Below are 13,840 nucleotides of genomic sequence, written 5' to 3'. Positions count from 1 at the left end.
CTGGTGTTACGAGCTGGGAATGGTTGCATCTCATTCCTTTGGAATCCTGCCAGAGCATGACGAAGTCTCTTGGAGGTTAAAAAAAAGAGAATAGACAAAGACTAAAAACCTACCTAGTGCCTGAAAACAGGGTCAACATTTGATGCAACCTATAAACGCTCAATTTCATCCCCAGCTTCCACCAGCAGAAGGGGATGATGCCAGAGCTGGGACAGGAGTGACCGCCACGTCTGTGGCTGCTTTGGCAGTTTTGGATTAAAGGCGTCCCAAACACTACAGGCTTCACCCGTGTCCTCCATCCCTCCCTGACTACCCGTGGGTTTAGACTGACAGACACGTGGCAGATGGACACCGGTCAGCAAGTGGAAAAGTTTAATAGTCTAAAAATACTAGCAACAGCGTGAAGGGAACACAGCTTCCTCCCTGGGGTGGAGGCTGTGACTGAAACGAGAGAACCCTCATACTGAAAAAGCCACCAGCTGCAGAATTCCTCAAGGGAACGGCGACGCCACCTCCACAAAGTGCTCGAGTTCAGCGAGACTTTTCCTTCACAGTGGGCTCAGTTCTCCTATTACACGTTAGGCACCCATACATCTCTTCTCAGTAAGTATCTGAGGAGGTACCTTCCTGTAGTTTTCCTTCAAGACATTTTTTTTTTTTAATTAATTTATTTTTGGCTGTGTTGGGTCTTCGTTTCTGTGCGAGGGCTGTCTCTAGTTGTGGCAAGCGGGGGCCACTCTTCATCGTGGTGCGCGGGCCTCTCACTGTCGCGGCCTCTCTTGTTGCGGAGCACAGGCTCCAGACGCGCAGGCTCAGTAATTGTGGCTCACGGGCCTAGTCGCTCCGCGGCATGTGGGATCCTCCCAGACCAGGGCTCGAACCCGTGTCCCCTGCACTGGCAGGCAGATTCTCAACCACTGCGCCACCAGGGAAGCCTCAAGGCATTTTTATCATCAGTGAAGGCTTAGTATTGATGCAAAAAAAAAAAAAAAAAGCCAATTCTGATCGATGAGAACTTGATTCCCTTAAAGTCGTCTACTAAAAAATGTGAATATAAAAGCTTACCCAGTCACCGCCCATGACTGCCTGCGTACTTTTATAATCACGACAGTGTGTATGGTTTTCCTCTGTTTCTAATGGGGAGATAATTTGGTTTGGTGATAGGAAACCATGCGACATTCTGCCAGGAAGACGTTACCCCGCTGCTCCACTGAGCGGGAATAAAAACCTAGACTCTGAAGAGGGGATACATAAGAGAGGCCTACAGCATTTCAGCGGCCCTGACTGCTGCCGTGAAAAACTGTAACCAACCCACGGCTTCAAAACACAAGGGAGCTTTAACCTGGGGCACGAGGAGAAGCTTAGTAAATTCAACAGGATTCTATTTTCCTTTTTTGATGAAAAAAATTCTAAGCCACTAGACCCAACGCTTTGCTACCATGAACTAATGTGACATGATGCACTTCTATTTCCACTGAGCCAAAGGCCAGAAGCCAAATGCCCGCTGGGAGCCAGGCGGGGCGTGCGGACGGGTGGAGGGAGCGGCAGGGGCTGGGGCAAACTGGGCGGCACGGTCCAGTCCAACGGCAGGGGCTCCTCAGACCTGGTGACTGCTGCCTCAGAGGGGAATTTAGACACAGCGTTACCAGGTCTTCTGATTTTTCCAGAGAAGATAAGAGACTGGATTTTCCTGCAAAGCCTCCTAAGTTTCAAATGTCAGCAACTACAATTCACTCTGTGGGCAACCAAAACGTGGCTATAGGTTGGAAATGGCCCATAAGCCACCAATATCAAGCAGTGGTGAAAATGGCAACAGAACCCCATTTCACTTCTGTTCCAGTCCGTATCCAAAGGCCTTTAGAAGGTTTTCATCCTAAAATTAGAATAGACAGTCATGCACGCGCGAGAGCAAATACCAAAAGAACTTCAAGGGAAAGCTTACATGACGATGAAAAAATAACTCAATGATAGTTAATTTAACGTTAACAGCCTACCAGAATTTCTTGGGCATCAGAACCAAGTTTCTGTAATGAAATTAAGTAATAACACCTATATGTTCTTACAGCAATACAGAGTTTTACAACAAATTTTCATATTAATTCTTCTACTTGATCCGCATATCATTATTTTTTAGGTCATAACACGGAAGTACAAAGCAGTCAAACGACTTGCCCAAGGCTCTAAGACTACTCAGTGGCAGAGTGAAAGAAAACAGAACCTTTTGAATTTTAGTGATAGGTCCCACATGGTATGGCTGTCCAGGTAACCTATTTCATAGATACCTGCTATTTATTTTGTTTTACTCACTATATTTATAACATTCTAATAGTACAGCCCATTAGAGCTGGAAGGGTCATTATAGACAATTTAATCCAGTAGTTCTCAACTTTTCCGTGCTTCCGTTTTGTTCACACGCACAACACAGCGCCAACAAACACTTCCTAGATTCAGTTGTAACCTAGGGTGGAAAGAGGGGCTCAGGGCCATGGAGGGGGGAAGGAAGTATACGTGTGGAAGGAGGGTACGTGTAGAAACTGTGCCCTTGCAGAAACCATCTACCATCACCCCCTGACCGGCCTGCTCCCTCCCCTGGGTTAAAAATTACTGGTCTAGTCCATCCCTCTTCCTATTCACCTGATGGGTTAGGAAACGGAGGACAAGTTGGATGACTAACTGTCCCAAGTTCACAGAGTTACAAAGTGGCAAAGCCAAGTGTAGAACCCAATTCCTTAAACCAAAATATAAAGGCGAGAAGAGGACTCTGATGTCTTCACATATTCTCAAAGGCATCACTGCAGGTTGCGGGGTTTGGGGGCTGTTGTTCTGTAGCTGTTGAGTGACGTTCCTGGGACACGAGACACAAAGTTTCTCTTACCTCCCATCCTTCCATTTCCAGTCCTCTCTTGCCATAGATATCGTAGATGGCCCTGGTTTGGGGGTCACTGAGCACTGCAAGTTAAACACCAAACATGTTTACAAAGCACAAAATTCACCTTTCAGTCCTGACCACAGTACCACCAGGCAAGGCCACCTCTTTTTGTTCTTCTCTTTCCAGCCACATCTTCCCAGAGACCCCCTCATTCCCGATGTGTCTTTCCTCCTAATCGTTCCCCAGATCCAAGCGAGGACATGTTTAAAGGTGGCTACAACTGAGAAACATCGGATTTTTCGAGTCCCAGCTACTCTTCGTCGTGAGGTGCACTGACCCTGCGTCTCTAAAGGACAGTTGTTTTTAAAAGCACCTAGTGAGTTTCCGCCACAGTCTATAAAGTACCTTGGCTTAAGAGTATGAATTCCAGTTTCTAACAGAGCCTAATGTAAAACTAGGGACAGGCTCTGACCAGAAAAATCTGACATTATTATGTAGGGGTTTGTTTGTTTGTTTTTGGGTGCCTCTCTTCTTTATTTGTAAATCATTTTTAAAAGACACAAACACCTCTCCCTATGGTGTCGGCCATGTCACCTAAAGTACATCAGAAAAAGACTGTTCAGTGAGGGCGAGAGCTGTTCAAAGGACCTCCAAACCGAACCTGAACATCCGTACAGCAAACAGTCGTTACCTCCCTCCTCTGCTGGGCCAACTTCTGTTCAAGACCTTTGAATCTTTTCCTGCCTGAGATTTCCCATATATTTTTAGGTCTAATTAAAAATGATGTAAATGACTCTATCCATATTCAAATCTAATGAGGAAGAAAGAAATGCGGCCCACCGGAAAACTTGGGAGCCAAACTTCTTGAGCTGATCTCTAGGATTTAATAAGGAATTATTTATTCACCATCTCAGTCTCCCTTTAGGCCAAACACTGGGGCCAGGTCTGCTGCTGCAGCATTTTCACAAGCACTGGTAGGGTTTTTCTGTTAACTCTTCCCCAAATCTCCAAAACAATACAATCCAGTATGTGGGTAATTCAGACAACCAAACACAATAAAAGGAACGAGTTTTTGGTCAAGCTTTATTCAGACCAGATAAGTAGCCTGAAAAGTTACATTTGGTGAAGACACAGGCTGACTGTACACACATATGTGCCACAGTCTCAGTTTTACTGTTCATTGAAATCTAACTTTCTGGTAAAATTATAGTGAATACAGCAATACGCCTTTACGTCCACAATGAGAAGTCTTTATTTTGTAAAGAAAATCTAATTTTCGGTCTACCTAATTAAGGAGCAAATCACCAAATGGCTCTGGAATGAATAACTTACTTTACTTGGCATAGATCCTAAGAGTGATTTCATATTTTTTTAATTTTAATTTTAAAAATAGTGGTATAATACACACAATATAAAATTGGTCATTTTAATCATGTTTAAGTGTACAATTCAGTGGTGTTAAATAAATTTGCAGTGTTGTGTAACCATCACCACAATCTATTTCTAGAACTTTTTCATCATCTCAAACAGAAACTGTACCTATTAGTGATTCTAATATTTCATAAACAAATATATTACAAAACTTTTTCTGAAATACATAAGATATAAATATAAAAATCTGAATTACTTGATTTCATTTCCTGTTAGGCTTCTTAACACCATTTTCTTCCTTTTGTTAGTACCTTTCCTTAACTGAACGCTACAGAACCAATAAAATCACTTTCAGATGGAAAAAATGTTCTTTGTATCTTCTCACAAAAAAAAGAGAACAAAGAGAGCTTGTCTGTAGTGATCAGCCTTTTACCTCTAAGAGTTCCCTTTAGAAGAAAACCAGTAAATGATTTAAAGCTGGAGTATTCCCTTGCAATTCAGACGCTGGGCTATTACTTCACCTGCAGCCTCATTTTCTACTTACTAGACACGTATTGATTTCCAAAGCAAAATACTACTCTTTCAAAGGTCCCTGTCAGTAAAAAGCACTAAACTAACCACCTCTTTTATACACCTCTAAGGACTCTCTTTTTCTATCCTCTACAAATCAAGCCTCTTAAAAATTGAGTGTCTGCTACCAGGGTGTTTCTATAGAGCCAAGCCCCGCACTGACCTTCATAAGCCTGGTGAACAAGGTTAAACAGTCGCTCCGCCTGCAATTTGAGCTCCGGGTCTCTGTGCTTGTCAGGATGGTAAAGCATACACAGCCTGCGGTAGGCCGCTTTCAGCTCTTCGGAAGTGGCCTACAGAAGGAAAAATCCAATTAGAGAACAATCAATGCTACTTAAATATTATCATGGTCAGAATCAGCCTTGAAATGGGAAGCTGTCAGCCACTTTCCAACATGTTTGCTCTCTACATATAGGACATAATGAAGTTATGCTTTATTACTTCAATAAGGCCCCTTTTTTCCACAGTTAATAAAGTGATCAATTATGTACATCGATAGCAATTGTGTTTTGCTGGGAAATGCTGCTATCAGATGAAATGAAAGCTTGTGTCCCTACCCTGGTTCTCTGTGCTCTGAGCGGAAATGAGAAACGTCACAGAGACCTGCTTGCTCTTTTACCTGAGTTATTTAAAGTCAATCCTGCCAAGGTACTCTCAACAAAGAATTTGTTCAGAAAGGAAAAAAGCTATATACCATTAGACAGAAATGCCATGCGTTTAATCCGTTTTCTGACAAAGGAAACTCAATGAATATTCACCCTTAAAAAATCAAAGACATAGAATTGTCAAATCAACACACATTTCTATTCAACCTCTAATTCTAAAAGGTAGCACATAAAGCAGGCGAAAATGCTTTACTATCCTACAGTAAAAAGCCTTCCCACCCCCAGCACCCAAAGGGTCACTACCCAAAACATACACCTCTCCAATTCTTGTAAGTAATCAACTGGAGGGGAAAATGCACCATAAGAAGAGCACAGATGACACAAAGAGTGAAATGGGCTCTGGGTGTGTTTTAACTGCACAGAAGGGAGGAAGGAAGAGGGATGACAGAAATCCACTTTCTACTTCGCCTGCCTCTCAGCCGCCAAGTTCTCAGAAACAGACTTCGTCAGAGGCTCTAGGAACGCTGTGCCATCTCCCTGGCAGGGCCCTCAGGTGTGTTTTGGGGAAGTACTATGTCTGATATTATACCAACCCCAGGGACCATTTTGGTCTGTCAGAGGTGATGCCAAATGGACAGCTATGTCCAGATGATTTCTCAAGTAAATAACATTTTATTCTGCGAGGCAACCCCACCGTTTTGACAACAGAAGCAAATTCTGGGTCACTGACAAACATGCCAGAGGGGCCTGAAAAGCCAGCTCCCTGGGTAGAGGAATGGGACCAGGTCCCCACTGAGGAAGCTGAGGATGGATGGTGCTCTGGGATCAGGTCCGGGAACACGGGTACACAGGAGAGTGGTCACAGGGACACGATTACTCAAGGCATCAAGGTTATGAGGGAAGACGTTAAACTGTATTTTTCTTTAATGTCCACAATTTTTCAATATCTTCCAATTCCAGGAGTAATGAATGCTTTGACCAATGAAAAAAGGCAAAACCTTACTTCAGTGATAATTTTTGGTCTGAAATTTAGATATTTTCTATAGGGCCAAGTTATTCTGATGCCAGGAAATCTGTGCAAGTTTACCAGAGATCTTAAACAAGGAATTCTGCAGAACTCCCAACAGGAAGACAATAACCGTTACTGGAACGTTACATGTGTCAGTCCCACGTGCCCGGGAGGAGAGGCTGTGAGGACCCAGGTGCCACTCTCGGGCCACTTTCTCCGTCCGAGGAGTGGGTGGTTGGGTGGATGACCTCTGCGGGCCTTCCCAGCTCTAACTGGACGTGGCTCTGTCATGAGAAAAGCTCTGCTAGACCCGGGCCACTCAGCTGTCCTTTAACGCAGTCAGGACCCTCGCGGTTCGACTATAGGCACAGGCGCACATCAGTGTTTTTAATCAGCAGCTTCTTGACGGTTTCCATTAACTACTTCACTGGAAAATGGTCAAGGACCTTGTTGACTGAGCATCCTTTTGCCTCCAAGGATTAGGCAGACGTCTGCCCCGTGCCAGCACTAATCTCTTTCTCCATCTCCTCTTTGGTGTAGCCTTTGGGAATCACACTCCTGAACAGTTTGTAGATGGCCGTCCTCCCCCTTTCTCTGCATCTGGCCGTCCGTGGGATTTCCTCTGGTGTCACACACCAGCCTTCCGGTGGTGGTTAAGAACGCAGGCTTCGGGCTAATGAGCGTTCCGACCCTCGGCTTTCTCACCTGCTGACGGGGCTGACAAGTATGCTGGGGGCGGCGTGGAAGTGAGATGAGACAGTGACCACACAGTGCTCCCTACAGCGCCCAGCACACAGCAAACACCTACTCACTGCCGCTCTTCTAGAACCTTTTCTTTGTTTTCTCATCTTGAAACTGAAGACAACAGTACCCCTCTCACACTTCCTTTGAGGAGTAAATGAGCTAATACGCATACAAGCTCTTAACAATGCCTTGCACACATGAGGAATTTAATCACTGTAGCTATCATTACTGTCACAATTCAACTTTGATATCCTTTTGGCAGCATGAATACTGAAACTGGGACAATTCAGAGAGAAGGCACAGCCCTGGTGTGAGGATGATAGGAACATTCATTCATGAAGGGGCCCACGTTTGTGAAAATTCACTGACCTGCATGCTTATGATGTGCACTTTTCTATACATGTATTCTATTTCAATAAAAACACAAGACTAAACGTTCCCATCTCTGGGATCTCTGTGGTTCCCTTTTCTTTCTCCTACCGTAGGCTTCTTTCCACGCTCACGTCAATTATGCAACGCATTCCCTGCCACACTTACCAATATGCCACCAGTGCCAAATCCCATTGTTTTAAGCAAATAAAGAATAATTAACTAATGGCAAATTAAATGTGTCTTCTCCAGATAGGTTTACTTGTGTAACGATGTAAAAGGGGCTTGTTCCTTCCTGAGTAGCCATTACAAATTATACTCTTTCTGCAAATTTTAATTGCTCTGTCCAGCATCTCATAAAAATTACAAGTGCAGGATTAGATAGACTTGACTGACTTTAGGTTAGACTGCTATTTCCTGGTTGTTAAAAGTAAACCAGATGACAAGCGAGTAGAGTGTCTAGTCTGCAATACCTTCTTTAATCATATTAATAAATGACTTAACGTGCTACTGATTAAGTAACAGAAACGAGAAGTTTCATTTTTAATAAATATCACATTCAATGAAAGGTTAGATTGGGCCTTTTATCATAACTGAATAGCTAAGGTCACTGGTTCGATATTTCATAAATGATAAACTCTTTCACTATCGTAAAAACACTGATATCATTTCAAAATATGTGATATCATTAAAAATGATGCCTAAAGTTACGTACTTGTTTCTAAAATTCATTGTAAAATTAAGAGATGTATTGTGCTTTAAGCGTGAAAAGTTTCATCATCTCAATCACCTGGTTATAATTTCAATGGAAAGTAAATTTATTATAAATTTAACCTTTATGTATCATAAGATTCATAGTGAAAAGGTCCCTAGAGACCTGTAGAGTTTAGTGGTCTGTTAAAGCTGTTGGATTAGATGCTATACAATACAAAAATGCAATAAAGCACAAAAAAGAAATTCAAGGCAAACATATTAAAAAATAAAAATATCTGTATATGCAGATGTTGTCTATGTAGAAAATCATAAAGAATCTACAAAAAAAACCTAGTAAGTGATTTTAGCAAGGTCATGGGATACAGGATCAACAGGCAAACATCAATTTATTTCTATATACTAAAAATTGAAACTTAAAAGGACAATACCATTTAAAGTATCATTAACAAACATGAACTACTTAGGGATAAATTTAACAACTGCAAGACCCATACACTGAAAACTACAATGCACTGCTGAAAGAAATTAAAGAAGACCAAAAATAATGGAGAGATAAGCTGCCTTCATGCATCAGCAGATTCAGTATTGTTCAGATGTTAGATTTCCCCAAAGCAACCTATAGATTCAATGCAATCCAGTGAAAATCCCAGCTTTTTTTGGTAGAAACTGACAAGCCAATTCTAAAATTTATATGGAAAAATGATATGCAGCAAAAAGAAATTTTACTTTCCTAGTTATTTTACTAACCAAAATAACTTTGAAGAAGAACTGGAGGACTCACATTACTGGACTTTAAGATTTATCATATGGGGGCCTCCCTGGTGGCGCAGTGGTTAAGAATCTGCCTATCAATGCAAGGGACATGGGTTCGAGCCCCGACCCGGGAAGATCCCACATGCTGCGGAGTAACTAAGCCCATGCGCCACAACTACTGAGCCTGCGCTCTAGAGTCCACAAGCCACAACTACTGAGCCCACATGCCACAACTACTGCAGCCTGCGAGCCTAGAGCCCGTGCTCCCAACAAGAGAAGCAACCGCAATGAGAAGCCCGCGTACTGCAACGAAGAGTAGCCCCCGCTCGCCGTAACTAAAGTCCACGCAGAGCACTGAAGACCCAACGCAGCCAAAAATAAAAATAAATAATAAAATAAATAAATTTATAAAAAATAAAAAAAGAAAAGATTTATTATATGGCTATGGTAATCAAGACAGGGTGGTACCAGTAAAAGAACAGATATACAAATCAGTGGAACAGAAGTGAGTCTACAAATAGACTCCTATATATATATTGTCAGTTGATTTTTGACAAAGGTGTGCAATATAAGGTAGTGCAATGGGGAAAAGATAGTTCTTCAATGAATGATGCTAGAAGAAGGGAATATTCATACGCAAAAATATAAACCTTGACCCTTACTGTGAGATACTAGACCTGCCTGCAAGAAATGCTCAAGGGAGTCCTGCCAGGTGAAATGAAAGGACACCAGACAGTAACTCAAAGCCACATGAAGAAATAAAGATCTCAGTAAAGGCAAATACATGGGCAATTATAAAAGCTAGAGTTATTATAAAAATGGTTTATAACTCCACATCTTGTTTTCTCAATGATTTAAGAGACTAACACATTAAAAAAAAAAAAAGATTAATCTAAAAGCTCGTCTTATAACTCTGGCTTGTAATTTCACATTTTGTTTCTACATAATTTAAGAGACTAACGTATTATAAAAAATGATCATTAGTTTATTTTTTAGACATACAATATATAAAAATGCAATTTTATGACATCAATAACTGAAAGAGGTGGGACAGAGCTGTAAAAGAACAGAGTTTTGGTACATTATTGAAGTTAAGCTGGTATAAATTCAAATTAGACTGTTACAACTTTAGGATGTTAAATGCAATTTGAGGTGTTAAATGTGACCACAAAGGAAATAGTTATAGAATATACATAAAAGGAAACGAGAGGTGAATTAAAACATTTCACTACAAAAAATCAGCTAAACACAAAAGACAGTTATGTGGGACATGAGGGACAAACAAAACGGCCCACAGAAAACAAATAGCAGGGCTTCCCTGGTGGTGCGGTGGTTGAGAATCCGCCTGCCAATGCAGGGGACATGGGTTCGAGCCCTGGTCTGGGAAGATCCCACATGCCGTGGAGCAGCTGGGCCTGTGAGCCACAACTACTGAGCCTGCACGTCTGGAGCCTGTGCTCCGCAACAGGAGAGGCCGCGACAGTGAGAGGCCCGCGCACCGCGATGAAGAGTGGCCCCCGCTTGCCACAACTAGAGAAAGCCCTCGCACAGAAACGAAGACCCAACACAGCCAAAAATAAAAAAACAAAAAAAACAAAAAAAACAAAAAACAAATAGCAAAGTGACAGAAATAGTCCCTCTTATCAGTAATTACTTTAAATGTCAATAGATTAAATTCCTTAATCAAATGACAGAGACTGGCAGAATGGATGAAAACACATGATCACACTATATGTTATCAACAAAAGACTCAATTGAGATTTAAAGACACAAACAGGTTGAAAGTGAAAGGATGGAAAGAGACATCCCTTGCAAATAGTAACCAAAATAGAGCATGGGTGGCTATACTAATATCAGACAGAACAGACATTAAATCAAAAAAGGTTATAAGGGACTTCCCTGGTGGCACAGTGGTTAAGAATCTGCCTGCCAATGAAAGGGACATGGGTTTGAGCCCTGGTCCAGGAAGATCCCACATGCTGCAGAGCAACTAAGCCCGTGCACCACAACTACTGAGCCTGTACTCTAGAGCCCACGAGCCACAACTACTGAGCCCGCGTGCAAAGAGCCCGTGCTCCTCAACAAAGAGAAGCCACTGCAATGGGAAGCCCACGCACTGCAATGAAGACTAGCCCCTGCTCGCTGCAACTAGAGAAAGCTGCGCGCAGCAACAGACCCAACACAGCCAAAATAAATAAATTTAAAAAAGGTTATAAGACACAAAGAAAGACATTACATATTAATAAAAGGTTCATACAGCAAGAAGACAGAATAACTATAAACTTATATACCTAATGACAGACCATCAAATACATAAAGCAAAAATTGACAGAACCGAAGGGAGAGAAATAGAGTTTCACAGTAATAGGTGGAGACTTCAACATCCTGTGAATAACCAGACAAAAGATAAGTAAGGCAATAGAGGACTTGAACAACACAATGAACCAACTAGATCTAACAGACACATACAGAATATTCTACCCAACAACAGAAACACATTCTTCTCAAGTGTACATGGGACATTTTCCAGGATTGACCATTTGGTAGGCCACAATTTAAGTCTCAACAGATTTTAAAAGATAGATATCATACAACGGGGCTTCCCTGGTGGTGCAGTGGTTAAGAATCCACCTGCCAATGCAGCGGACACGGGTTTGAGCCCTGGTCTGGGAAGATCCCACATGCCATGGAGCAGCTAAACCTGTGCACCACAACTACTGAACCTGCGCTCTAGAGCCCGCGAGCCACAACTACTGAGCCCGTGGGCCACAACTACTGAAGCCCGTGTGCCTAGAGCCCGTGCTCCGCAACAAGAGAAGCCACCGCAATGAGAAGCCCGTGCACCGCAATGAAGAGTAGCCCCCGCTTACCTCAACTAGAGAAAGCCTGCGTGCAGTAACGAAGACCCAACGCAGCCAAAAATAAATAAATAAAATAAATAAATTTATTAAAAAAAAAAAGATATCATACAAAGTATCCTCTCCAACCACAATGGGATGAAATTAGAAATCAATTACATAAGGAAAACTGGAAAAGACACAAATTTGTGACAAACAATACACTCTTAAATGACCAACAGATCAAAGAAAAAAAATCACAAGGGAAATTAGAAAATACTTAGAGATGAATGAAAACGAAACACAACATACCAAAACTTATGGGATGCAGTGCTAAGGGGGAAGTTTATAGCTATAAATGTTTACATTAAAAAAAAGGAAATCTCAATTCCCTGGCAGTCCAGTGGTTAGGACTCTACACTCTCACTGCCAAGGGCCCGGTTTCAATCCCTGGTCAGGGAACTAAAATCCCACAAGCTGCGCAGCATGGAAAAAGGAAATATCAAATCAACAACTAACTTTCCAACTTTTTTTTTTTTTGGCTGTGTTGGGTCTTCGTTGCTGCGTGTGGGCTTTCGCTAGTTGTGGTGAGCGGGGGCTACTCTTCATCGTGGTGGCTTCTCTTGTTGCGAAGCATGGGCTCTAGGCGCACGGGCTTCAGTAGTTGTGGCACGTGGGCTCAGCAGTTGTGGCTCGCGGGCTCTAGAGCACAGGCTCAGTCGCTGTGGTGCACGGGCTTAGCTGCTCCGCGGCATGTGGGATCTTCCTGCACCAGGGCTCGAACCCGTATCCCCTGAACTGGCAGGTGGATTCTTAACCACTGCACCACCAGGGAAGTCCCTAACTTTACAACTTTTAAGAAACTAGAAAAGAACGAAATAATGTCATTTGCAGCGACATGGATGGACCTAGAGATTGTCATACCGAGTGAAGTAAGTCAGACAGAGAAAGACAAATATATTTTGCTTATATGTGGAATCTAAAAAAAATGGTACAAATGAACCTATTTACAAAACAGAAATAGAGCCACGGATGTAGAGAACAAAATTATGGTTACCAAGAGGCAAAGGGGTGAGGGGGAGGGATAAATTGGGAGATTGGGATTGACATATACACACTACTATATATAAAATAGCCAATAAGAACCTACTGTATATCACAGGGAACTCTATTCAATATTCTGTAATGACTTATATGGGAATAGAATCTACAAAAGTGTGGATATCTGTATATGTATGACTGATTCACTTTGCTGTATAGCAGAAACTAATCCAACTTTGTAAATCAACTATACTCTAATAAAAATTAATTAAAAAATAAATAAAAGAAAAAAAAGAAACTAGAAAAAGAAGAAAAACTAAACTCGAAGCTGGCAGGAGAAGGAAATCATAGAGATTAGAGCAGAGATAAATAGAGAACAGATAAACAATAGAAAGAATTAGTGAAAAAAAAGTTGGTTCTTCAGAAAGACAACACAATCGACAAACCTTTGGCTAGACTAACTTAAGGAAAAAAAGAAAGAAGACTCAAATTACTAAAATCAGAAATGAAAATGGAGATATTACTACTGATTCTACAGAAATAGAAAAATTGGAAAACTTAGATGAAATGGACAAATTACTAGAAATACAAAATCTACCAAGACTGAATCATGATCTAATAGGAAATCTGAATAGACCTATAACTAGTAAAGAGATTGAATTAGTAATCAAAAACCTCTTGACAAAGAAATGCCCTGGACCTGATGGATTCACTGGTGAATTCTTCCAGACATTTAAAGAAGAACTAATATCAATCCTCAAACTTTTCCAAAATATTGAAGAGGGAACACTTCCAAACTCATCCTATGAGGCCACTATTACCCTGATGCCAAAGCCAGACAAAGACACCATGCAAAAAAGAAAATTATAGACCAATATCCCTTATGAACATAGATGCAGAAATCCTCAACAAAATATCAGCAGAGTTCAGCAGCATATTAAAAGGATATACATTACGA

The 13,840-nt window shown here is 41.6% G+C and overlaps 1 protein-coding gene across 1 annotated transcript in view; it reads right to left on the bottom strand.

The window, feature by feature from the left end:
* DNAJC11 (DnaJ heat shock protein family (Hsp40) member C11) overlaps positions 1 to 13,840 on the bottom strand; it is a 69,804-nt gene that overhangs the window by 39,065 nt on the left and 16,899 nt on the right. The window contains exons 2-3 of the mRNA XM_061185043.1: positions 4,974 to 5,103; positions 2,876 to 2,949 (exon numbers count right to left, since the gene is read on the bottom strand). Coding sequence (XP_061041026.1) covers positions 2,876 to 2,949; positions 4,974 to 5,103 — 204 coding nt within the window. The remainder of the gene's footprint in view (positions 1 to 2,875; positions 2,950 to 4,973; positions 5,104 to 13,840) is intronic.

This window comes from Eubalaena glacialis, chromosome 3, assembly GCF_028564815.1.
Source record: "Eubalaena glacialis isolate mEubGla1 chromosome 3, mEubGla1.1.hap2.+ XY, whole genome shotgun sequence".
Taxonomy (NCBI): domain Eukaryota; kingdom Metazoa; phylum Chordata; class Mammalia; order Artiodactyla; family Balaenidae; genus Eubalaena; species Eubalaena glacialis.
The sequence above is the reverse complement of the archived record's forward strand: the minus strand, read 5'-3'. Positions and strand labels throughout refer to the sequence as shown.